At 46.0% G+C, this 23,681-nt stretch overlaps 7 protein-coding genes across 10 annotated transcripts in view; 4 read left to right on the top strand and 3 right to left on the bottom strand.

Annotated features, from left to right (window-relative positions):
• wake (wide awake) overlaps nucleotides 1–4,634 on the top strand; it is a 42,212-nt gene extending 37,578 nt beyond the window's left edge. For 2 of the 4 annotated variants that reach the window (XM_070281725.1, XM_070281724.1), the window contains one exon: nucleotides 42–3,906. In XM_070281725.1, coding sequence (XP_070137826.1) covers nucleotides 42–2,496 — 2,455 coding nt within the window. In that variant the 3' untranslated portion in view covers nucleotides 2,497–3,906. Of the gene's footprint in view, nucleotides 1–41 lie in introns of all 4 variants that reach the window. The other 2 variants (XM_017247856.3, XM_017247857.3) reach the window with 2 other exon arrangements.
• A 1,418-nt stretch (nucleotides 4,635–6,052) lies between these two features.
• Gclm (Glutamate-cysteine ligase modifier subunit) lies at nucleotides 6,053–7,267 on the bottom strand. Its single transcript, XM_017247860.3, has one exon. It carries the CDS (start codon nucleotides 7,103–7,105, stop codon nucleotides 6,221–6,223), a length of 885 nt encoding a protein of 294 aa, XP_017103349.1. The 5' UTR covers nucleotides 7,106–7,267; the 3' UTR covers nucleotides 6,053–6,220.
• Nucleotides 7,268–7,567: 300 nt separating this feature from the next.
• Nucleotides 7,568–8,670, top strand: LOC108129422 (uncharacterized). The gene is made up of 2 exons (XM_017247404.3): nucleotides 7,568–7,704; nucleotides 7,784–8,670. The coding sequence occupies exon 2, from the start codon at nucleotides 7,943–7,945 to the stop codon at nucleotides 8,585–8,587; it is 645 nt and encodes a 214-aa protein (XP_017102893.2). The 5' UTR covers nucleotides 7,568–7,704; nucleotides 7,784–7,942; the 3' UTR covers nucleotides 8,588–8,670.
• Nucleotides 8,671–8,758: 88 nt separating this feature from the next.
• Nucleotides 8,759–11,732, bottom strand: wfs1 (wolframin ER transmembrane glycoprotein wfs1). Its single transcript, XM_017248406.3, has 4 exons — nucleotides 11,461–11,732; nucleotides 11,305–11,403; nucleotides 9,683–11,250; nucleotides 8,759–9,623 (listed from the first exon to the last, which is right to left on the bottom strand). The coding sequence occupies exons 1-4, from the start codon at nucleotides 11,522–11,524 to the stop codon at nucleotides 8,799–8,801; spliced, it is 2,556 nt and encodes an 851-aa protein (XP_017103895.2). The 5' UTR covers nucleotides 11,525–11,732; the 3' UTR covers nucleotides 8,759–8,798.
• Nucleotides 11,733–11,785: 53 nt separating this feature from the next.
• Nucleotides 11,786–15,984, top strand: Nup133 (nuclear pore complex protein Nup133). Its single transcript, XM_017248180.3, has 8 exons — nucleotides 11,786–12,081; nucleotides 12,137–12,311; nucleotides 12,373–12,879; nucleotides 12,937–13,249; nucleotides 13,317–14,158; nucleotides 14,221–14,899; nucleotides 14,959–15,500; nucleotides 15,562–15,984. The coding sequence occupies exons 1-8, from the start codon at nucleotides 11,903–11,905 to the stop codon at nucleotides 15,934–15,936; spliced, it is 3,612 nt and encodes a 1,203-aa protein (XP_017103669.2). The 5' UTR covers nucleotides 11,786–11,902; the 3' UTR covers nucleotides 15,937–15,984.
• Nucleotides 15,985–16,071: 87 nt separating this feature from the next.
• cd (peroxidasin homolog cardinal) lies at nucleotides 16,072–19,268 on the top strand. Its single transcript, XM_017248181.3, has 4 exons — nucleotides 16,072–16,401; nucleotides 16,746–18,611; nucleotides 18,679–18,848; nucleotides 18,908–19,268. Exons 1-4 carry the CDS (start codon nucleotides 16,223–16,225, stop codon nucleotides 19,201–19,203), a joined length of 2,511 nt encoding a protein of 836 aa, XP_017103670.2. The 5' UTR covers nucleotides 16,072–16,222; the 3' UTR covers nucleotides 19,204–19,268.
• A 1,587-nt stretch (nucleotides 19,269–20,855) lies between these two features.
• LOC108129345 (uncharacterized) lies at nucleotides 20,856–21,761 on the bottom strand. The gene is made up of 2 exons (XM_017247314.3): nucleotides 21,572–21,761; nucleotides 20,856–21,498 (listed from the first exon to the last, which is right to left on the bottom strand). Exons 1-2 carry the CDS (start codon nucleotides 21,703–21,705, stop codon nucleotides 21,219–21,221), a joined length of 414 nt encoding a protein of 137 aa, XP_017102803.2. The 5' UTR covers nucleotides 21,706–21,761; the 3' UTR covers nucleotides 20,856–21,218.
• Nucleotides 21,762–23,681: the final 1,920 nt, after the last annotated feature.

Genomic DNA, 23,681 nt, shown 5'->3' with positions numbered 1-23,681 from the left:
ATAAATAATGGAATCGATTTTAAACCTCTTTTTCCGAATAGTGGCATTTACTTTTCCTGCATCGTCCAGTGCGACGACAAGGTGCTGGTGACTAGTGAGGACTTCCCGCCCGTCATCGAGGTGGACGAGACCTATCCCAGTGCCCTGCACATGGACTACTACTGGCTGATGAAGGTGGCCTGCACCTGGGACGATGTAAAGTCGCTTCGGACCGACATGGAGCGGAATCTCACCTCCGCCGTTCACTTCCGCACGAAGCTCTTGTCGGCCGTCTGCCAGATGCAAAACGCCCTCGGCTTCACGGATCTGGGCCAGCTGTACTACAAGCCGCTGAGGGATGCCCAGGGCACTGTGGTGCTCACATGCGTGCAGTCGGTGAAGAGCCAGAAAGCCGTATCCATCCTCAATTCTCGGTGGCTGCCAGTCAGCAAACTACAGAAGAAGCTGGGAGCCCTGCACGAGGACTACACCATCAATGAACTGTTGATATCATCGATTGGAGATCAGTTGCACTACCAGCAGGCTGCACTGCAGCGCCTAGAACCCGGTCTCTATCTGGGCTACCTGAAAATGCAATGCTCCATGGACCAGATCCAAGTGGTGGTACCGGTGAAGACACCCAATGTCCTGCCTCACTGCAAGGTGCGCGAGAACAGCCACATCACGGCCGAGGAATGGCAGGTGCTCCACCGCTGCAGCGGTGACCCTCTTCGCTTGCCGTTGGACTTCAGCGCCCACGAGAAGGAAGCAGCTGCCGGAGCCGCCACGACGGAGGTTCAGCGCCTGTTCCTCTACGATCTCACCAATGCCATGCACAAACTGTTTGCCAGCATGAACATCAAGCCTGCGGATGCGGCCACCCACCGCCTGTACGACGTCGAGGTGATCGAGCAGAGTCCGGATATTAGTTTCCTTGTGGTCTGTCCCTCGGCCGAAGCCTCCTGCGCCGTGCCTGGCCAGTCGGAGCTGCTGCTCCAAAGAGACGACCTGGCAAGCTTGAGCATTCAGGCGTTCGAAATGATCCACCTGCGCACCTACCAGCCCGCGATTATACAAAAGTACGCCCGCCTTTCCTGCATCCTGGACCTGGACACTGGGCTGGCCACTCACGCTCTCCGGGAAGCCTTCTCCAGCAGCGAGCTCCAGGCGGCCAAGGAGCGACTGGCCACCCTGCAAGAACTAACTACAAGCCTGACGCTGGTCTGGAAGAGTGTGCGCTGGCTAATGGACGTGGTTGCCTACGCACGAAACAAAAGCGCCCAGCCCTCTCTGGCCATGCGAGAGATCCTGGACTTTACCCAGCAGCGGCAGGAAGAGTCCACAGTGGCCAACTCCGCCAGCAAGCAGCTCCTCCAGCTTCCCATTCGCGAGAGTAAATTCACCAAGGCAGGAACGGGACGAGGCAGCTGGCCCGGACCTGGCACTAGCGAGGATCAGGCGCAGTCCAAGCCAGAGCACTCGAAATCCGAACAGAATCTGGGATTAACTGCTATCACCCCGGTGGAACCTTCTGCCAAGCAGATTCAGCATCCCCAGCAGCAGCAACAGCCACCACAACAGCTCCTGCAAGTTTCCACCACCAGCGAGTACGCGGGCTCCATGTGCTCGGATGTGTCCTTGCGGAAGAATAGCGGCGACTCCATGAGCTCTACGTACACGGCGCGCAGCTTCTACTCCGCCGTGGACTCTGCCTCAGAGGGGAATAGCACGAATAGTGTATTTGCCATTCCGCCCTCGCGCTCCGATGATACCCTTGCGGATGCACTGCGACATTCGCAGACCGTGGCTGCTCAGCGGAAGCGTACCAGCTCAAATATAGGATCCCACCCCACTCCGCTCATCACGGTGCACAGCTCCAGTTCGGCGCCGTACCTGGCAGGATCCAGTGTCTCGCTGAGGAGTGGAAACGGAGCCTTCGCCACGGACCTGGAGCATAAACCCCTGAAGCCCGCCACTAAGGCGGCCTCGAGTGCGAATCTGCGCGAAGGTGGACCGTACTTGAAGAGCACACTGGCCGAGCTGAGGGCAGTGGGTGGCGAAGAGCCGGTGGCTAGCACATCGAAAGCCTCGTCCACCAAAAGTCTCTCCAGGCAGAGCAGCGAGGAGGACTCGGCGAGCTGTTCCAGCCTCAATGCGGAGCAGACATCGGGCATCATCCAAGTGTACACCGCCTACAACACTGGCCTGGCTAGCGGAACCAGTCTCAAGCTGCACGTGACCCCCAAGACGACGGCCCGTGAAGTGATCAACCTGGTGGTGAAGCAGCTCAACATGGCCGTGGTGCTCAAAGGCAACAACGGGCCCATCTACGGGCCAGAGATGCTGGAGAACTTCTGCCTGGTGGCGGTGATTGGAGCGCGGGAACGATGCCTGCGGGACGACTTCAAGCCCTTGCAGCTGCAGAATCCGTGGAAGAAGGGACGCCTCTACGTTCGCATGAAGCACGAGCTGCTGGCCGCCATTGAGCACTCCAACCGGAAGTCGCATTTGATCTAAATACCCCAGAGGTTTAAGTTTGGATGCTTTAGCTTTGTTTCTTACGTTTCGGTTTTTGGATCCCCCACTCCAAAGCTCCAACTTCCCCAATGATCATTGACCAATTCCCGAATTAGACTGAATTACCTAGGTATGCCGCACCGGCAACTGATGAAATTGTATTTGAAATGGTATTATATTTTGAGTAGTTATACATCCGACATTACCTTATCATAGACCCACTCGAAAGCGCGAATCAGATTAAAAAAAATGAAGATTGTTGTTAGTTGTTATAAAGTAAAGAAGGTTACATCCCTACATAAATAGAATGTATGTTATATATACTAGATATTACGCGTGCATCAATGTATTTTATTGTATATGTATTTTGTAGTTTAGTAAACAAAATGTTTTGATTGTATTTTTGTGGAATTTTTTAGGGGCACACTTTTGATCTAAATGTTAAATTGGTAAAAATTAAAAACTAAAAGGAAACACAAGTAACCAAAGGCGAAACTCAACAGAAAAGATGTCAATATGCATTTTAAGTGTCACTCTTGATGTCTTGACGTGTGTGTGTCTATATGTCTGTGTTCTTGAAAGTTACAATTTCCTTGAATTAAAGAAATACTTAAGATTAGCATGTACAAAAAAAATCACACCAACAAAATGATAACGAATACTGAAAATATTTTTTAAAAATATATTGGCACAACAAGAGTTGAAAAAATCTGCAAATTAAACTTTCTAAATATAAGCGTAGAAAAAAAAAACCCCAAGTCCCGGCTCAGACCCGAACCCGGACCCTATCTAATCCACTCAGCAATGCTCACCGAGCTTCTAACCACAGAAATTCCATGTCCACCCCCACTTGACCCACTTAGAAACGATTCTATTAACCAGGCTATCGCACAATGCATGGCCGTATGTGTCTATGAATAACTACACTAATCTATTCTCTTTCAATAGAAAATACCATAAGTAAATTAGCGAAAATTCTTGAGATATTCGTTGTGAATCCGTAGGCGACGGAAAGTAGTCTCATCGTCAAGCTCATGTCCCAAAAATTAGTTGATTTCCGTTGGACGACAAGTCGAATTTAGATTGAACTCGGGGTCGTGAGAAGAACGTATGTATACATTACATTTTGAATCTTATGAGAAACTATGGTAGACGAGAACAATTACTTTAGAAGAAAGATGTGCAACACAGAGTCCATACAAGATATCGAACTATTTAAGATGTCTTCGACCAAACAAACAAAACAAACGATTTTTGTACGTTTTCACTTGTTTTGAGACGACGACACAGGCGATTTTGATACATTTTTACTCTATGGTTTACCAGTCCTAGGGCTCGCAGAACAGCAACGAATGTAGTTAAGTTTTGACCGCAAATACTACCGCCCCTCCTTTCAATCCATTTGGCCCATTTCGTTCTGCCACAGAAACAAAAAGCCCGGTTTCAAAATCGTGTTACAGCCACCCAAAATGCATCCACCCAATTGCCTCGATTCGATTCGATTATATTTGAATGGTCCCCGGAATGGTCGAACGAACAACGAACGAATGCAAACAAGTTCCAAACTGACATTGAGTGTCCGCCAGTTTTTAGTTTGTTAATGTCGGAATGCCAATTAAACGATTTCAATTGTCAGACAGCGTCCGTCCCCAGCCGAGAGCGTTGCTTTTCGAATGCAGCTAAATTATACAGAGTATTATTTTGAATTGCGATCTAGTGAGATTAGTTTTTACGATGCAATCTAATTGTAGCTAATTGTTAATGGGAGTGTAAATGTAGCCAACCAAACGCATTGTACGATTAATATTGTAGTCTTTCCGCGAGGACACCAAAAACACATCAACGCAGACAATTCCTGAAATTACTAATATACATAGATATAGAAATGGGAAGAGCTACCCAGTTAAACTCAGTACATTCATTATCGATTCCCCGTGTACATTATTGGTGTGTGTTAACTGCTAAAGCATATACTACTTGAAAACCAAAATAAACGATTAACTAAGCGAACATTGTTGGCAGATAGTATGTCTTGTGCGTTGCGAAAGGCCACTAGATTTGCTAAGGATAGTGTCTGAGAACGGAAGAATTCAAAGAATATTTAATTAACTTAATAAAGACTCAACAATTGTTATGGTGTAATCACAAAAAAAAATTGGGTTTTTGCTTTGTTAATGGGGGGGCTCTGTGGAATTTTCTGGAGCTCAGATACTGGATATTAATGAGTATGATAGTCAGAAAATTGCTAAATCATTCGGCTCAGCTCAGCCGGAACATAATGACGGATGTGCTTTAAAATGGATACGGTTTATGGCCACTCGTTACGTATACGCCCTGGTGATCAACTAAGCGCTTATCAACCGACTGCACTTGGATGCGGTTTTGCCTTCTAATAAGCCAGCAAAAATATTACTAATACTGATAAGGAGCTGATTACGCCCGATATGTGTGGCAATGTCATTTCACCAGATACCCGCAGTGCCTGGAGAGGCACCTCGCAATGTACTACATTCGAGAGCCTTCTTTCCACTTGTTGCGGCAACATGTTGCTAGCGTTTATTTTGGAGGACGATGCGTCATCGCGGGAGTTTGTCTGTACCGGAGAATAGAATACCATTTTGTGACGAAACAGGCCCCGGAGCTGTAAAGATCGGCAAACAAGTTATTTTGAATCACTAGCGCTCTTTATTAGTCTCCCTCTCTTTTTTTTCGAAATGTCGGATTTTGAAAACACACGAGTCATCGTTGTGGGAGAGTCAGAGCTCCGATAAGAGTACTGACTGTTTGTCTATTATTTTTCCACCACATATCTCTCTGTTTTTGTGTGTTCGAGTACTTTTATAAAGATACATATTAGAAGCGAGCACATGGTCCTTGAACTTTGGCCTCAAATTACAAGTTCGGTTAGGGCAGCTGCCCCTTCTCCATCCATCAAGGCTCATTAATAAACCATTTGTCCACGAACTTCCTCCAGTTGGCAATTAAATGGCCCACTTACAGAACCTCACCTCACACCTCACACCTTGGAACCAATTTCCAATCTTAGCTCACTCCAGCGGTATACGGCACTTGTAAATTTTCGGGCGCTGATTATCAGACACCCCTTTACTTTTGTTAATACAAGTATAGTATTTTTTCCAAAATTATTATTAGCCCCGTCTTGTCGGGATTTATGGCCTGATAGCATCTAAATCAGCAGCTATATATTTAATATATCTCCCGCTATATACAATATTCTAATCAGCTGAGGGGTTCTTTCCCCCTTCGACTTCTCCGGCTGGTTGTCGCATCGAAAAGCGGGTCAGCCACGTGATCTGGATGGGTCGCCGGGCGAGACGCGTCTGCCTTTAATTAGATTTGCCTACCAAGAAAAATAACGAGCAGACCGCTGCCACTGCCACAAGGAAATCGCCAGACACAGCTGGCCTGCAATTGTCTGAGCATTCCAATTACAGCCACTGGACGTATACTTAATTTACCAGCGAGCCAAACCGGTTCGGGGGGAATCGCCACCGCTGACTGTGACCCCAACTGGAAGCGAATGACACAGAATAGCTGCCGTTTTTGAAACGCTTTATGTTCTGAATAGGTTCGAAAAATCGTTTACAATAAAATCAATCAATGGCGGTTTTGTATAACAAACAATAAGTACACAACTACACACAGTATACATACATAAAAAACATAAAAACTATAGCCTAGCATCTGATCGGGTATAATAAATCTAAGCACTCGACCGGGAGGCTCCGACGATATAGCCCTTGGCGGTGAGAACGCCTCGGCAGCGGACGTGCACTTGGTAGCGCAGAGACCAGTCGATAGAGTAGCCGGGTGCCAGTCCAGAGAACTGCTCGTCCTGCAATAGCTGCTCCGGATCGCTGTGCGTGTTCAACTGGATGTCGTGGGCAGCGCAGAACTCCTGAAGCTCCGGCGGCACCACACAGCAGGTGGACAGATTGACCTGGGCAATGGTAGGAGCAACCTGGGCAGATTTGTGCAGTTCCTCCAGTGCAGCGGCGTCCAGATCGGCGATGCCCAGCTGTGTGATTTTTTGCTTGAGAGCATATTGTTCCAGTGACTGGTAGAGTTCCTTCAGTTCAGCTACTCCTTGGGCACCGTTCTTCAAGCTCCAGTTGCTGGCGGTGGAAGGAACGGTGCTGCCCTCGGAGCAGGGAGATTTGACCGCCGTCGATGTTGTGGCCGTTGCCGTTGCGTTGGCAACGCTGTTCACGTTCGGGTGGTATGCCAGCACCACATTGTCCACGTGCGTCACATTAAGTATGTTGAGCAGAGCTTCTACGGCCTGCTGAGCGTACTCCCTTGAGTTCCGGTTGAGGAATATCTTGGCGCCAATACTGATCTCGTTGCGCCCGTTCTCCGTGAGTCGGCTGTTGAGCTCCTGGGTGGCCCTCTGCACACGGCCGTGCGTCTCGTCTATCTCCACTTCGACCACCACGCGCTCCTCGCTAGGGTCGCTGTGGAGGGTTACCTTTAGGCCGTCGTAGAGCTCCTCGTTGGACTTGCGCTGGCCCAATTCGTTGGTGATTTCCAGCATGTTTCCCGTGCTGATCACCACATTCTGGTAGTTCTTCGTTATTGTGGGTATCATGGTGACACTGTTTTCCTTTTTTGGTACTTGCAAAGTGTTCGGGGATCTGCGGGTCTGCGTTTTCGATAGTGCACCCTCTCAGGTGTGTTCTCAGGTGGGTGAATCGCGAGTGTTTCGAGAGACGAGAGTCTGGCCACTTAAATAGCCAGCTGCAGGTTTGTAGATAGTAAATAGTAGGCGAGTGTTGGGAAATTACCCAAAACTGTGCTTTTGTCCGATAGTTTTTAACAAAATTGATTTTATAAAAGTTATAAAAAAACGTTCTTACTTAAATTAATTTACTTCAGTTCCTGATTCTAAATTATATAGTAGATCATCATTTCATCATTTTGTTTAATATTTTACATCTAGCATTTATTATAAATGTTATCGGCAAGATTATGAATTTGTATTAAATAAACATGGCTTATATTATCTATAATTTAATCTGATGGTTTAAAATCATCTATAGTTTTTCATGACAATAATGACGTTTTATTGAAACGATAGTTTTTAAGATTTTCGGCAACCCTGAATATGAATTTGAGTTGCCGCCAAAGTCAGCTACCCGATTCACCCGGTTCGAATTTAAGAGCTTACGTTTTTTGGACAGTTGAGAAGTATATAACTTTCTTAGTTTACTTAAAATTTTGGCTAAAACCACCTTTTTCTTTTTTAATATTTTCGATATATTTCTAGAAAACAGTTAGCTTTGAAACTTCTCTGAAAATTTTTTCATAACCTTATTTCAAAAGGAATTTGTTATACCGTCTACGCTGCCAAAACGGTAACGCCAAAAGTGAGTTGCGAGTTTTGTGGAGAAATTTTCTGACCGCTCCATAGAACTTAAAAATTAAAATGTGTCCATGTGCGGTGCGCGAATGGCTGGTTCTGCTCACAATGGAGAAGTATATCGGGAAGTTCCTGGAACGAGGATACGACACCATCGAAACCTGCCAGAAAATAGTGCTTAGCGATCTGGTTATGATTGGCGTGGAGGATTACTCTCACCGGAAGCTTCTACTAGACGGTGTCCAGTTATTGATAAATTGCCCGGAGAGCTTTGTGTGCTTGGAGCCACACAACCACACCGATGCGCAGATGGAGGAAGTGCCCATTGGGATGCAGGAAATGGTATTTGCCAGGAAAAGCCCGGATGACTTTGAATTTTTCGATACTAACACGGTCGAGAAGGAACGCAATGTCCTGTCACCATTTTCAAAGCCAGCTTCCAATTTTAAGAAATCCGGGATTCCAGTATTTTCAAAGTCAATTTTTTATTCGAAAAATGAGGAATCTGCACGAATCTCAACCCTTAATGCCCAAATTTGTGCGGCGGTCAAGGCTAACATGATGAACTTAACCTGTCCCCAAGTAATACGTCGCCACGTGCCGTGCGTAGATCATATAACCCACACTTTCGATGACATAACCTGTCAATTCGAATCGGAAGTACAAGATTGCACATCAGAGGATGATGAGGACTTTATAATTCTTGACTAGAATACAAATTGTTTAATGATAAAGCAACTATTTGTGCCTTGTATTATATTTAAATAAAACTGATAAATAATGGCAGCAACCAACTGCTTCTAGCGGTATTTTCTAATATTATTTAAAAAATATCGCACCTGTAAAAATGTCTAAAAATAAAACAAATACTTTTAGATTAAATCTAGTTTTAATACATTTATTTGGAGAGAGCATTTTAGGCTTACTTAAAAGTAATCAAGGGATTTAACAAAGCGTTTAACAAGTATTTTATGCCCCTCATCAAATCCTGGAGACGGGCATCCATTGGGGAAGCAGCCACAGCCCGTTCGATGCTCGCCCTGCGGAGATTTTTGGACTGGCAGTTGACACACTCGATTGTCTTTAGCTGCACCTGCACACTATCGGATAAAAGTCGAGAATTTTGCAGGGTTCCGTAGAAGAGAACCTTATCGCCTTCGTGAAGGAGTTTTGTAAAGTTTCCAAAGTCATGGTGGGCTCGCAGAATTACGTTGCTGGTGGTACAGCGGCCTAATAAACGACCTCCGTTGTTGGTGCCGACTTTCAAGAGAAGCTCGTATTCGTAGCGATTCCAGCGGTGTAGAGTGCAACTTCCGCTCTCCGCCTTTAACGCTTTGAGAACTCTTTGCCACTCCTCGCATTGGGCATCCGACTTGGGATCGCACTGGAAGTGCTGCGAAATGTTCTCTCCGTAAACACACCGCATAATCCTAGCCAGCCACACAGGAAGATAGTTGGCAATTACATCCTCCAGCATGTTGGTTACCTTGGAGATTTCCACTTTGGAAATGCTGCCCTCCCAGGTGACAGGTACTCCATTAAGGTGAGCGCATCTAAGTTGGGTTTTTATCTTGTTTGGTTGTTCGTAGACTGGTTGGGCGCATAGTGAATAAAAACGATCCCACTGCAGGGTTTCCATCGAATGAAGTCCCGCCCTGGGCATAGCATTGAAGCGTGGTGTGTCCTTAAAGTTGGACGTCATGTACGGAAAGACCAAGACACAGGCTGTGGTGACGGCCATAATAAGCTGAAAGATTATTTTCGGTATTACTCTCAGTTACAAATTAATCTTGACCGGTGACTCACCTGTAGCATGGTGATATACTTTTGGGTGGCGCGATTCAACGCTAGGACACAGGATAGAACTACCACTAAGCCACACGTGATGGCAGTGCTACCCCAACGCAGTTGCTCGCTGGCCAGGCCCAGACTATCGATGGCGACGAAAACAGGTACCAGTAGAGCGACAATTCCAAATAGTGGCAGGAACAGGACAATCCCGGCCAAGCCCAAGGCCGCCCGCATGACTCCAAACATGGTGGCGCTTTGTGAAGTAGCGATGCATACCTGCAGCCAGCTGAGAGTAACGCAGTGCGGAATAAGGTAGGTATACACCCCGTGCCAGCGGGAACGCTTGGCCATCATTATCAGGAGCACTGGAATGAAGAGGTACAATGCCGTACGGCAGTTCAAGCAAAATTCAATGCCATTTCCAATGACAAACGAAGAAAAGGTGGGCACACGTAGGTCCAAGAAGCGCCAGCGGGTAGAGACCACCTCGTCCATTTCGTAAGGATACTTGGCCAGCACGTTAACAGCAAAGGACACAATCACCAGCCAATCGGGAAACAGGTGGGATGATGCATACATTGCCACTCCCATGGTAAGGAAGGTAAAAGCTCCAGAGAGGATGGTTAGTTCAGAGTGCGGTAGCCAGGCGTCAGTGACCAAGGGATACACAATCAGGTTGCAAATGAAGGCACAAAAGTAATACAGGTACGGTTTCATGTTGTTCCGCAGAAACCTCTGCTCCGCGATATCCGCTTCGATATTATTATCACCGTAGCTGAGGAACAGCCCCGACCAGATCCGGAAGTCCACAAACTGCTGCTTGGTCTTTAGCATCTTGCAGGTGGCCCATATCATGACCCCTAAGCTGACGTAGTAGCTAACTAAGGGAAGCATGTGACGGGTGCTCCACCAGGAGAGAGCCACCAGAATGCTACAACGCACACTTAGAGGTATAACGTTGGGAATGGACACAATCACGTTGAGTAGGCGGTGGTACAGGAGTGTTAAGAAGATGAGCGGGTGGAATATCATGCGGTAGAAGCAGGGCACATGATCTAGACTCCGCGGGTCCGGCACCGATAGGGTCAGCGCCTCATTTACACTGGGCATTTGTCCAGCACTGTAGTTAGACGCAGCGGAAACCAAATGATCCTCGGTTATAAAACGTCGTCGCCCCACATTGGACAGACCAATGGTAGCCCTGTCCTCGAGTGGTTCACATTCGGGCTCCCGTTCAGTCTCCTCGTCGCTACTTGATGAAGAACGATCGTCACCGCGTCGGCGACGTTTGCGTTGCATGTTATAGATGCGTCTCATTTTTCGTTCTAGCTGCTTGGGCGTTATGTGCTCGTTACCGTTTGACAGACAAGCAAAGAGCTCCCGGGCTGCTTTTCTTGCTGCCCGTTCACCAGGAGTCATGGCCAGGCATCGACGCACTTCATCTGAATTCTCTGGCGTAATACCACTGCCATTGTTGTAGCACTGTTGCAGCAATTTGGCGGCCTCCTCGTGCCCATTGTGTGCTGCGCTAACCAGCCAGTTAACTGCCTTCTGGTTTTGGTTTCCATTGGCAAGATTGGGTTCTGCAGAATCCATACTTTATAAAAAAGGCATCACCTACATAGAAAATCACTTACCTATGGCATTTTGGAGCAGTTCTTTGGCCAGGTCGTACTGCGTTTGAGGGCATCCTTCCTCGGCAATGTGATGCTTAAGTTTGTTGAGAGACGCACGATCTGAAAGGAATTTATTAACTCCGACCTTTTGTAATAGAATGTAATTTGTGAGTTTACCTTCGAGGTTCCAACGGCGTCGCTTGGTGACGCCTGTTGGCTCATTTTGTGTCCAGGTGGCCATTCAAATTAGCTTTTTCGTTTTGTTTACCAAATTATGTGAAATTCTCGTGCGACCTCCAATAGAGATGGTAAATGGCAGGTCACGAAGATAGAAACTAATTTATGGCAACGGCTTTGGCAATAAATTCAATAATTCTTAAAAAAATAGATAAAAGGAATATTTATAAGCTTCATTTCAAAACATTTTTGAAAAGTTATAGCACGACGACTTAAAAATTCTAATATCGATAACAGGTAGCTGCTTATACTCTTCCACCACCAATTTCTGTGCCATCGTTATCGTCTCAACCATATGCTGTTTGCCGGTCAAATTGTTTACTATCGCGAAAGTATATAAATTCTTGTTAATTGGCATTTAAATAAACCTCTAAATAAAAACATGGAAAGGAATATGCAAAAGCAACTGTACGGATTTTCGAGAGAGTCGTCTCCGGGGCTGCGCCGCTACAGCATGCCGACCGGCCCTACGGCGGACAGCACGAGAAAATCCTTTTTTGGCGGCAACGCTAGCAGTGCTCAGTTGTCTACAAACCTTAAAAAGACTGCCCTAAGCAACAGGTACGTTTAAATATGCCCCAAATGTAATACAAAATTCATAATCTTCGCCTTAAAGTCGACACAGCTTATCCATACGCTCGACGCAGTCTATACCTGGAATCCGATCCGATTACAATGTGGTGGAGAGCTATGGTTGCCCACTACCCGTGGTGGTGAATGAAGCACTGACTTTTGCAGGAGCAGGATCTGCTACGGTTACCGCCAAAGTTGCCCAAAATGGCTGGGCTTGGGTAATGAATAAACTATATGAATAACATTCGGAGGCAAACTTCTAATATTTCCATTGTTTAGGTTGTCCAAGGCCGCCGTCTCCTCATATGGCAGTACAAAGATCAAAGCAAGACAGGATCGCCGCCTCGTGCTAACAAACCCCCAGGTAGAAGGGCTGGTGGTTTGGCACAGTGCCGAGAGTTAACCCTCCCTTACAGCGATTTGGGTCACAAAAGCGAGTTGGTTAGCGTATTCCAAACCGAAGGTCAGCAAATGGCCTCTTGTATATCCGTTTCGGCTACCGGAGATGTGCGCTACTGGTCGTCCATTGCCCACGATGGAAACTCTGTGGATCTTTCGATCCTAACTGGCCAGGAATTCGTTCAGTTACTCAATCTTCCAAAGCAACAAGGATACCTGGCTGTAACGACTACTTGCAATTTGGTCTTTCTACGCGTAGGGCTCACCAATGGACGCTACACACTCCACCATAAGACAATTAAGCCAGCGACTAGTATATTGGGAGGTTTTGGCAAGAAATTTGCGTCAATTTTGATTGGCATGAATACTGGAGGTGACAAAGATCAAGTAAGATCCGGCGCATGGCCTTAATTCCTCAATCTTAGTAACATAAATGTCTTTCAGGTCCTAGTGGGCATGTGCTGCGAAAGCAATTCTGCAGATGGGGAAACTGTTGTAGCTGTGCTCTCCGACAGAGCGATTCAGCGTTGGAGTCTCACCAACAAGGGCAATGCCGAAAACCTCATCTACGAGGACGGGGAGATTGTGCGAAGAATACGCGATGAATTCAAACAAAAGTTCTGGAACGTTCGTTTGCCGGCTGACAACCTAGAGATTGATATGCATTTGCTAGATTTTCATGTGGTTAAAAATAAGTCCTACATTCTTGCAGGAGCTGTAAATGCAGCTCATGCTCCTCAAATGTGCTACGCACTTGGTAAGTTGGACACAGTCTAGAAAACTAGAAGGGGGATGTATAAATTTCATCATTAAATTGTTTTCAGTCGTGACCAGTCCACAGGCGGAGTCCGTGGTCCTGGAGTCATTCACACCACTTAAAATTACAAAGTTCTATAGCCCAAAATCCGAGGAGGACTGCCTGAGTTTGCGATTTGTAGTGGGAAGTGGTCACATATACTTGTACACACCGAAAGTAGTATATCCCCTGCATTTGACTAACGCAGTGCCCACAGCAGAATTGGAAGCGGAGAAGATCGAGTTCCATTTGCACGACGACAGAATTTTGAGCGCGGCCATCTGTAGTCACTTACCGCTATTTTTCAGCCGCACCCATGGATTAGTTTCCATCACACCTGGAGATTTTGATGGCACAGAGTTGCTGAACATGAGCTCCTGCAACACGCCAGACCTGTTCGCTCCCGCCTCCTTCAACGCCAGCTTTGGGGGCTTAGCGGATCAAAGTGGGCTTTCAGGGAGCACCAATAATCTGCACATGTTTGAGTTAGATCCGGATGATGTGTATAATGAGCTGTGCGACGAGGTTGGCCAGTTGAAGGCTGCCTTCCTCTACCAATTGAAACGTAACAACAACATGGCCAAAACCATTGTCGGCGATATGATGCGCACCATCTCTGACTTCGATCGCACTGGAGCGCCTTTGGATGCGTACAAGCTGGACAGAATAGTAATCACCATAGCTGAGGATTTGGCAGAAGACTTGCCAATAGCCGATCCCCGTTGGGAGGAGGCTGTAACCGATCAGGACTCGCATCGCCACGCTTTGGGCAGCTCTCGTTCTATGCAGATCATCAATCAGCTCAGGGATAAGATCGTTGCTTTCCAACATTTTATCACCTTCTTGCATTCCAGTGGTGTTTGGGAAAAGGTATGTTTGGTTTTAATATGAAAAAAGAGTACACTTTAATGTCATTGATTAATATTCCATAGTTAAACGCCATACCCTGTGGCAGTAATGTTCTAAAGCCCACCAGTTTTGTACTATCCGATATATGCGAAAAGATAGTGGCTGCCATGGCATTGAGATCCCTGCAGAACAAACTTCCCAAGCTGATTGAGGAGGCTATTGATGCCACCGTTGCCGTGTGGGACGAGAAGCCACATGGTAGTCTGACTAATCAGGATATATTCTACGTAAAGCTGTGCAAGTTTCAGTACGTATTCGAAGCTTTGGCTGACATAGCCGATGATCGAATTGCTGCCCAGAGTCAGTCCACGGTATCTGTCGCTCATTTCATCACCGACATCAACTCCATTGTGCTGGACACCCTGGGACAGGTGTTTAGGCATCGGGAGCAGCATGCGAACAGCTTCAGGCTGCACAACGACAAGCTAGGGTCTTTTGAGAATCTTCCTTGGACAGCGATGGCGGGCAATGCCGGTGTCCGGGACACACTAACCCGCCTTATCGATATCAGTGTGCGTTATGGCGGTCACTGCGTCAGCGAGACCGATCTAAAGCATCTGCTGTATCAGCAAATATTCGAGTTGGTGGATTTGGTGTTGGATGGTCGTCGGACCTACTTGGAGAGCGTACGCGACTCCGAGAAGTTCAATGTGCTGCAGCAACAGTTCGAGGCTCAACGGAGGGAGCTCATTTCAGTCTTAAGTAAGCACTTGATTTACTGTTTGCCAATCTTTGGTTTTAAAAATAATCTTTATTTTTAGTCAAAGATCGGCAGTATGAGTATGCTGCTAAGCTGGCCGAGAAGTACTTGGACTTTCAGAGTTTGGTTGTCATTTGTGACGAGACGCAGGACAAAGAGCGTCTGGATGAATATACCAGCCAATACGAAGAATTCGACTTTTCGCAATTTGCCATTAACTGGCACCTGCGCCAGAACCGGCACGGAGAGGTCTTCGAACGCTTCAAGGGCAACCAGACAGCGCTGGCTCAGTTCATGCGCGACCACCCGTCGCTGGGCTGGATCCAGCTTATATTCAACGGCGACTTCGAGCGGGCGGCCAAGGTTTTATACGAACTGGCCCAGTGCGAAACCGAGTTTGTGTCACGCAAGAAGTCGATGCTGTCGCTGGCCAAGTTGGCTGCATTTGCGGCTGCCGACTCGGACTTGACGGCGCAGGTGGAGAAGATCAATTCGGATCTGAGCCTGGTCGAATATCAGGCGCATTTGGGCCATGACATATTGACTACTTTTGGCTTCGACGCGACGGAGCAGAAGGTTCTCAAGCCAGAGGAAATAATCAATGTGAGACCATTTGGATTTCTTGACCGATTCGACATATTTAAAATTATATTCTCCCTTGCAGATGTTCATCGCTGAGGAGAACGACACGGCCACTGAAACAGAGTTCCGAAAGGCTCTGGAACTTCTCAATTATGTAGAGCAACCCTACGATATGCGACACAAGATCTGGTGCGCGGCCATCAAGCGGGATAACTGGACGGACTACGATCCAAACAACGGCGTGGACTATATGCACAAGTTGCTCTTCTTCAAGATTATTGAAATCTCGCAGGTGATGGGTCAGGAGGCGGACAGCTTCCTTCCGCCTATGGAGGATTTCCTGGAGAGCGTCGAGCTGGGCGACTTACCACTTCAGAAGCCGTTCCAGTATCTGTTGAAGCTGACCTACGAGTATGTGACCGAAATGTACAGACAGCTGGACGACATGGAGGTCTAATCGTGCAATGCACATGCTATTTTATTAAAGCTTACGTTAAGAGTTCAAGATGATGGGTGTGTTCTTGGCCGGTGGACAGTTGGCAGCTTTGTTGCACTAGCGTTCAAACGCTAGCATTATAAGATATTATAAACTAAGTTGCTTTGTCACTGCGCCGCTCTGCCGGCGAAAGTACGTGAAGTGTGGCGAGCGGAGTGTCAGCGGAAGCCCGCCAAGTGTAGTCGCTACTCTAGAGTCGCCCTGGTGGTAGTCGCCGCCAGAGTGCATCATCAGTTTAGCTCTGATCATGACGGACGAAACAACACCGCTCACAGCAGCAGCGGGTGGCTCTGGATACGTTGTCCTGCCGCCTGAGCCGACCAGGTCCTACCAAGGACCTGACCGCGTCTTTCCCGGTGGTGTTTCCCCGCGTTCGCGTCGCAACAAGATGCGGCAGTTTCAGTGTTGCATGGGCATTACTTTTATGTGAGTGGTCCTAAGAATAATACAGAATTTTGGAATACTTTGCGAGTGTATAGATCTGCGGTTTATTTTTAGCACCTTTCCCCCAGTACTTGCTTTCAAAATTAAATAAGTTCTCCAATCCTTTAGTCCAATCCTGAGTATAGTAAGCTTCCCAATATTAAATGTTTCCTGCCTTCATATACATAGTAAAGAGAAATTAGAGGCATTTGGAAAATGATTGGCCACCCCCCCCATCCAATTTGGTATTGGTATTGGGTTACCTCTTGTTGGCCCATTGTGAACGTTTAGTCTCGCTTAACCACAATGTGCCAGACCACAAAGTGATTTCACTTTCCCGCCCGCAGTGTCATTGTAATTGCCGCCCTCTGCTTGGCCCTGGTCTTCAGCGACGCCCTCGGAGGCTCCGACGGGAGTCCCAGTTTTTTCTTTGTGGTCAATGGAACCGGTGGTGAACTGCCGCCAAACCAACCGCTGCCAGACGAGCCGGCGGCAGATTGGGCCCTCCAACAGGCGGCTCTGGGTCATCAGGAGGGCGTTCAGGCCGTAAGCGCCGGAATAAAGGCCCTGGGAGATCGGGAGATACTGGAGGAAGGACTTCAGCCAAACGAGGTGAACACACCCGCCTTTCGGCACTATCGCTCCTTGAGCACTAATCCGGAGGCAAGGAAACTGGCAAGACGGGGCTATGTGGAAAACCAGGCCACCATGGACATCGCCAAGAGATTTAATTACAGCAAGGAGCCGGGTCGCAGCAACATTGGCTGGGGGCCACGCATTGTCCTGCCGGATCCGACAGTCCTGCGACTGGATTGCGACTTCAACGCTCGTTACAGGCGATCCACAGGTGTGTGTAACAACAAACAACATCCGAGAACCTTTGGGGCTTCTATGGTTCCCTACCGTCGCATGGTGTCCCCGGACTACGCTGACGGCATTGCTGCTCCGCGAGAGAGTCACCATGGTCGCCGCCGGCTGCCCCCTGCCCGGCAAGTGTCCCTGAAGATCCATCGTTCCAGTTACGAGACGGATTCGAACTTCACCGTAATGCTGGCGGTTTTTGGCCAGTTTATGGACCACGACATCACGGCCACGTCGTTGACCACATCACAGGAGGGCGAGTCAATTGATTGCTGCGTTCCGGAGACCCGCAAGCAGCATCCAGAGTGCTACCCGGTTGAGATTCTCCCCGACGATCCGTACTATCAGCAGTACAACATTAGTTGCATGAACTTTGTGCGTTCTGCTCCAGCGCCCACAGGAAGATTCGGTCCGCGGATGCAATTGAACCAGGCGACGGCTTTTTTGGACGCATCCGTGGTGTACGGTAATCTGGAGCAACGTCAGAGCCAGCTCCGCAGCTTTATCAACGGTTCTTTGCGTATGTACATCACAGACGATGGTCGGGAGCTGCTCCCCATTTCCTCGAATCCTGCGGATGGCTGCAACCGGGTGCAGATGACCCGACAGGGCAAGTACTGCTTCGAGTCCGGCGATGATCGAGCTAATGAGAACTTGCTGCTCACCTCCATGCACTTGCTGTGGGCCAGGCACCACAACTTTTTGGCTCGGGGGCTGCAGGATCAGAACCCCCACTGGGATGACGAGCGAGTGTACCAGGAGGCCCGTAAGATACTCGGCGCCCAGATGGCCCACATAACCTACAACGAGTTCCTGCCCGTCCTGCTGGGAAAGAACCTTAGCGAGGCCAAGGGTCTGCTGCCGGAGAAGGATAATCTCAATGCACCCGACACCTATGACCCGGAGGTAGACCCCAGTATAGCCAATTGCTTCGCTGCGGCGGCTTTTCGATTTGCTCACACCCTTCTACCTGGCCTGTTCAATGTTTCCCGAGAAAACAGCAGTCCTGAAGCTGTGGAGCTTCACAAGATGCTCTTCAATCCCTTCTCCCTGTGGGCGGAGCACGGCATTGACCACGCCCTGATGACGGCAGCGAATACTCCGGTCATGAGGGTAGATCGCTTTTTTTCGATAGAGGTTACCCAAAAGCTTTTTGAAGGCCCAGCCGAGGACAAGGTTCCTCTGTGCGGTCTTGATCTGGTGTCCTTGAATATACAGAGGGGACGCGATCATGGGATTCCCTCGTATCCAGTCTTCCGACGACACTGTCGTCTGCCACCAGTGGACACGTGGGAGCAAATGGCCCAGGCAGTGGATAATGCCACATTGGTTTCTATAAGACAGATATACGAGTGAGTTCAAGAGATTTCTCTAAGTAATATAATTTGTAACACAAAGTTTGTTTTCATTATCGTTTAGGTCTCCGCAGGATGTGGATGTCTATACGGGAGCACTCAGTGAGCCTCCCATGGAGAGAGCCATTTTTGGACCGCTTCTTAGCTGCATGGTCTCTGATCAGTTCCTGCGAATCAAGCTGGGCGACTCCCATTGGTATGAGCGAAAGGTGGGACCTCAGAGGTTTACCAAAGGTCTGTGTCCGTGAAATACTAAGCCACAATGATTATGCTAACCCTTTTTATTCTGGCAGCGCAATTGGCGGAGATCTATAACACCAGCCTGGCCGCCATTATATGCCGAAATTCGGATGGAATAACCCGAGTGCGCCAGCATGTCATGCAGCGCCTTCGGGAGGAAGGAAATCCTCAGATGGACTGCCAGGATATACAAGGATTTCATTTTGATCTTGGACCCTGGTCGGACGCCAGGCAGGAGCCCAAGTTGCACAGAACAGAAATGGGCAGAGCCTCCACTTCCGTGCGTGTGGTTTCTAGAAATTCCACCAAGGAACTTAAAACAGCCAATGTGACGCTTCACGCTGATTAAATTAGTGAAAACTTAGAAAACTTTGTTTAAAAAATAATAAAATATATCGTACATAACAATACAAATTTGTCGGTGCCATGGATAATGAATTTAAGAATGGCTTGATTAATAGGCAAGTTTTAATAATAAATTAATATATATTGCGATACACATCCAATCTTAACTGCAAGTAACTGCATATCCTTCGGATTCGCCCGAAGTTACATTTCCTTTCTTGCTTTAAATAAAACTACTAAATCAACCCAACAAAAATACTCATACTAATCCTTTTTGTATCATTCATAAAATTGTGGGTTTTTCTGATTTCCCCACTTTTGCTCCATCCGATGGCCATAGCTCTGCGAATTCGTATACGATCAGGAAATAAAGTACCATTTTGTAATCAGCGGACCCAGGAGCGACTTTCCTCATTCAAAACATTGCTTAAATATCGTTTTTAAATTTTTCAAATTTTTCCAAGGGGTTCCTCTATAAAATTGTGGGTTTTTCTGATTTCCCCACTTTTGCTCCATCCGAAGGCCATAGCTCTGCCAATTTCTATACGATCAGGATATAAAGTACCATTTTGTAATCAGCAAACCCAGAAGCGACTTTCCTCATTCAAAACATTGCTTAAATATCGTTTTTAAATTTTTCGAATTTTTCCAAGGGGTTCCTCTATAAAATTGTGGGTTTTTCTGATTTCCCCACTTTTGCTCCATCCGAAGGCCATAGCTCTGCCAATTTCTATACGATCAGGATATAAAGTACCATTTTGTAATCAGCGAACCCAGGAGCGACTTTCCTCATTCAAAACATTGCTTAAATATCGTTTTTAAATTTTTCGAATTTTTCCAAGGGGTTCCTCTATAAAATTGTGGGTTTTTCTGATTTCCCCACTTTTGCTCCATCCGAAGGCCATAGCTCTGCCAATTTCTATACGATCAGGATATAAAGTACCATTTTGTAATCAGCAAACCCAGAAGCGACTTTCCTCATTCAAAACATTGCTTAAATATCGTTTTTAATTTTTTCGAATTTTTCCAAGGGGTTCCTCTATAAAATTGTGGGTTTTTCTGATTTCCGCACTTTTGCTCCATCCGAAGGCCATAGCTCTGCCAATTTCTATACGATCAGGATATAAAGTACCATTTTGTAATCAGCGAACCCAGGAGCGACTTTCCTCATTCAAAACATTGCTTAAATATCGTTTTTAAATTTTTCGAATTTTTCCAAGGGGTGCCTCTATAAAATTGTGGGTTTTTCTGATTTCCCCACTTTTGCTCCATCCGAAGGCCATAGCTCTGCCAATATCTATACGATCAGGATATAAAGTACCATTTTGTAATCAGCGAACCCAGGAGCGACTTTCCTCATTCAAAACATTGCTTAAATATCGTTTTTAATTTTTTCAAATTTTTCTAAGGGGTTTCTCTATCAAATTGTGGGTTTTTCTGGTTTCCCCACTTTTGCTCCATCCGATGGCCATAGCTCTGCCAATTCGTATACGATCAGGAAAGAAAGTACCATTTTGTAAGCAGCGATCTTTAGACAGCTGTTTCGTATGCAAAGTATTTCTTTAAAATAAAAAACCTCTTGAAGGGGACAAATTTTTGGACCGATTTTCTATATTATGACACATTTATTTTTAAAGAACTTTACGACTTAAGTTTAAAATTAATTTTACTTTTCGTTAAGGTGCGTTTTTATCTGTTAGGTGCATTTAAATTTAAGAAAATATCTCAGTTGTTGATAACGAACAATGACGATTGCAATAATCTGCCATGTAAACAAACACAATTGTCCCACAATCAATTGGTTCCGCCGAGCAACACATCGCGGCTTATCGCATTTACGGCGTAAACACTTAGTAACTAGGGTAAAGTGTGAAAGCCGCATCCATCATCAGTCATCCGCATCCGCATCCACGGCACCCGGCAAGCCAAACAAATGCATCTTGTGCGTGCGGCTGATGCAATTCATCGTGGGGGATTGCAGCATCGTCACTAGTTTCTCAGATTAGTCGGCTCCGGAGGCTACAAACTGGCCAGCAGTAGCTGGGTGGTGCTCCTGACGGAGGCGGTCGTGCCATTCGTGGTCAGGGCCAGTGGGGCGGGAAGTGTTGTGGCGGTGGCATTCCCGCTAATTGCTCTGTTCGTCTGACAGACATTTCCAGAATAGGCCAGAGTCACTCCGGCTATCAGGGTCAGCAGGAAGGCGAGTCCCAGGCCTCCGAAGCAGAGCCGTCGCACTTTCTGCCACCAGGGATCCAGGGCAAAGGGGAGCAACTCCTCCAGTGTAAGGCCGTAGGAATAGCTGGAAAATGGGAAAACCAAATGCTGTGTAACTTAGTTATTCCTTTTAATGAAAGGCGAGGAAAAGCGTTTACTCAGCCGTTGTGTAAATGGGCTCATAATCCCCAGGATCCTTGCGCGCGGACGGCAGGACAATAATGTGCTGTTGCTGCTGATGATGATGTCCTGGCTGTGTAGCCAGCAGCGCTGTTTTCTCATTGCAGGACATATTTGCCTTGTTAAATAAAGGGTATTCTGAGAGTGTATAGTTGGCAGGGCTTCTCAGGATGTCTGAAAAAAGGGTTTCGTGTCAAAAAATATTTTAAGAAACTTTAATATAGCTCTTTTTTGTTAAAACTAATTGGCATTGGTTTACGTCAAGATACTTTGTTGTACAAGATAAGATTTACAAACATTACCAAAGTTGATTCTTGACTATCTTTATATTTCAGTCATGAATTGTGGTAAGAAATTTTAAAAGAATTTTTTGTATATGGAAAAAAGGATATCATAAAGTTGGGAAGTTGGGAAGCCGATACTAACAGATTTTTCCTTGGTTGCCACTTGGTGGACTGCTCTTGGGACTGCAAACACTTCAAAGTACCGAGTGCAATTCGCCGGGAACTGTTCCGTGGAGAACAACTGACGGACAACTGGTGACTGGCTCTTGTTTTGTCGCAACTTTAATTAACTTGCAGCTGGGGTTGCTTCATCGCTTAATAGCTTTATAGTCTTTGTGTTCGGATTCCTGTAAACAACTTTATCTCTCCGGGTTTTGTCGTTTTTGTCTCTTCGCTCAGCTTCCTTATCTAGAAGAGCTTTTTTTTGGGGCATTACATAACAAACGATCGTCCCCCAGTTTCCCATAGCGATAAGAAATTGTTCAACGAAATGAGATGCACGAAATAAAAAAAAATGTTTTTAATATAAAATATGCATAAATGTGGCTTTCGGTTTTCTGGAATTTCACCGTCATTTCCGCATCGGGCTTGTAGCTTTTTTCAGCCTTTTTTATTTTTGACATGAGTAAATGACCATGGCCCAATATGTACGTATAGTTTTGAGAAGCTTTAAAAATTGGTTCAAAATTTTTGTTGCCAGGTTTTTGGGAACGATTTTGGATAAATTTTTGGGCAAAGTCATGATGAAACCCCTTAAAAAAATTAAGTCGGTTTGTTTTATGTGTAGTTTATTGGTTTTCATTTTGGTAAACATGCATATGAATACAAATAAGTATACTTCGTATGCAGCACTGCTGAAAGTTGCCAGTAACTCTAGGCCCTAGGCTCTATTCATTTTTGGCTAAATCATCAAGCTTTCTTCATTCTATCATCTCCCGCTGCTGGTGTAGGCTTAGGGCTCGAGTATGATCTCATAGTGAGTATTTTTAATATATATTCAAATGTGTAGATTTCGTTAGGGTAATTTCTTATAACGTACTGAGAGTGAGAAAAGTTTTGGTTAATGTGTGACGGTTAGATCTAGATCCACTCCAAGCATATGCTACACAAACTACATATGTGGTATTCGATCTATTCGATTATTCGTATAATTCTAGATTTTTGGATACTCTTAGACTGTTTGTTTTGGATGCACAAGTTATACGTTTGGTTAAAATCACATTCATAAGTATATATGTAGGTAAAAATGCAGGTATAATTTTAATTACACGATAACACGAAAATACACGATAACAAATAACAAATGATTAATATTGTACAATACACATACATATTAATTTTTTCGTTTTCGCATCAAAACACACAGATTCCCGAATCCTATTAGCTAGCGTACATCTATGGAATGGATTTTGAAATTTGAATAAGGTGTTGACAAGTAACAGAATGGAAATATATTATGGAAACTATGGAAATAAGAATAAAATAAATTATCAGAACCATTAAATCGTTTTCCAAAATCTGCTCACCTCTTTATCCAGATACTCGTCCTACTCAAAGTTCTTTAGAAGTACCTACATCCTACGTCGGAAGCACTTTAATCGTTTTATTTGCCTTTGCCATTTAAGATAATCGTTTATAGTTAATTCTCTGTATGTCTGCAATCGCGTATATATATCGTAACTGTTTATCCTTTGCGTCATATTGTTCGGCACTTCTATTTCAATCATCATTCGGAATATCCCTATCCTGCTGTCTACTATATTGATATCCTCGCCAAGGATAAATGGCCACAATCTTACCCTGA

This window comes from Drosophila bipectinata, chromosome 3R, assembly GCF_030179905.1.
Source record: "Drosophila bipectinata strain 14024-0381.07 chromosome 3R, DbipHiC1v2, whole genome shotgun sequence".
Taxonomy (NCBI): Eukaryota; Metazoa; Arthropoda; class Insecta; order Diptera; family Drosophilidae; genus Drosophila; species Drosophila bipectinata.
This window is presented reverse-complemented; position numbering and strand designations above follow the sequence as displayed.

Excerpts from the sequence above, each read along its gene's own strand:
- Gclm (XM_017247860.3), bottom strand. The coding sequence starts at position 7,105 with ATGATACCCACAATAACGAAGAACTACCAGAATGTGGTGATCAGCACG.
- LOC108129422 (XM_017247404.3), top strand. The coding sequence starts at position 7,943 with ATGTGTCCATGTGCGGTGCGCGAATGGCTGGTTCTGCTCACAATGGAG.
- wfs1 (XM_017248406.3), bottom strand. The coding sequence starts at position 11,524 with ATGGCCACCTGGACACAAAATGAGCCAACAGGCGTCACCAAGCGACGC. Across the intron at positions 11,251-11,304 it reads ACTGCTCCAAAATGCCATAG|AACCCAATCTTGCCAATGGA; the intron begins GTAAGTGATTTT and ends TGGATTCTGCAG. Across the intron at positions 9,624-9,682 it reads AGTATATCACCATGCTACAG|CTTATTATGGCCGTCACCAC; the intron begins GTGAGTCACCGG and ends ATAATCTTTCAG.
- Nup133 (XM_017248180.3), top strand. The coding sequence starts at position 11,903 with ATGGAAAGGAATATGCAAAAGCAACTGTACGGATTTTCGAGAGAGTCG. Across the intron at positions 12,082-12,136 it reads AAGACTGCCCTAAGCAACAG|TCGACACAGCTTATCCATAC; the intron begins GTACGTTTAAAT and ends TTCGCCTTAAAG. Across the intron at positions 12,312-12,372 it reads CCCAAAATGGCTGGGCTTGG|GTTGTCCAAGGCCGCCGTCT; the intron begins GTAATGAATAAA and ends TCCATTGTTTAG.
- cd (XM_017248181.3), top strand. The coding sequence starts at position 16,223 with ATGACGGACGAAACAACACCGCTCACAGCAGCAGCGGGTGGCTCTGGA. Across the intron at positions 18,612-18,678 it reads TCTATAAGACAGATATACGA|GTCTCCGCAGGATGTGGATG; the intron begins GTGAGTTCAAGA and ends ATTATCGTTTAG. Across the intron at positions 18,849-18,907 it reads ACCTCAGAGGTTTACCAAAG|CGCAATTGGCGGAGATCTAT; the intron begins GTCTGTGTCCGT and ends TTATTCTGGCAG.
- LOC108129345 (XM_017247314.3), bottom strand. The coding sequence starts at position 21,705 with ATGTCCTGCAATGAGAAAACAGCGCTGCTGGCTACACAGCCAGGACAT. Across the intron at positions 21,499-21,571 it reads CCCATTTACACAACGGCTGA|CTATTCCTACGGCCTTACAC; the intron begins GTAAACGCTTTT and ends CCCATTTTCCAG.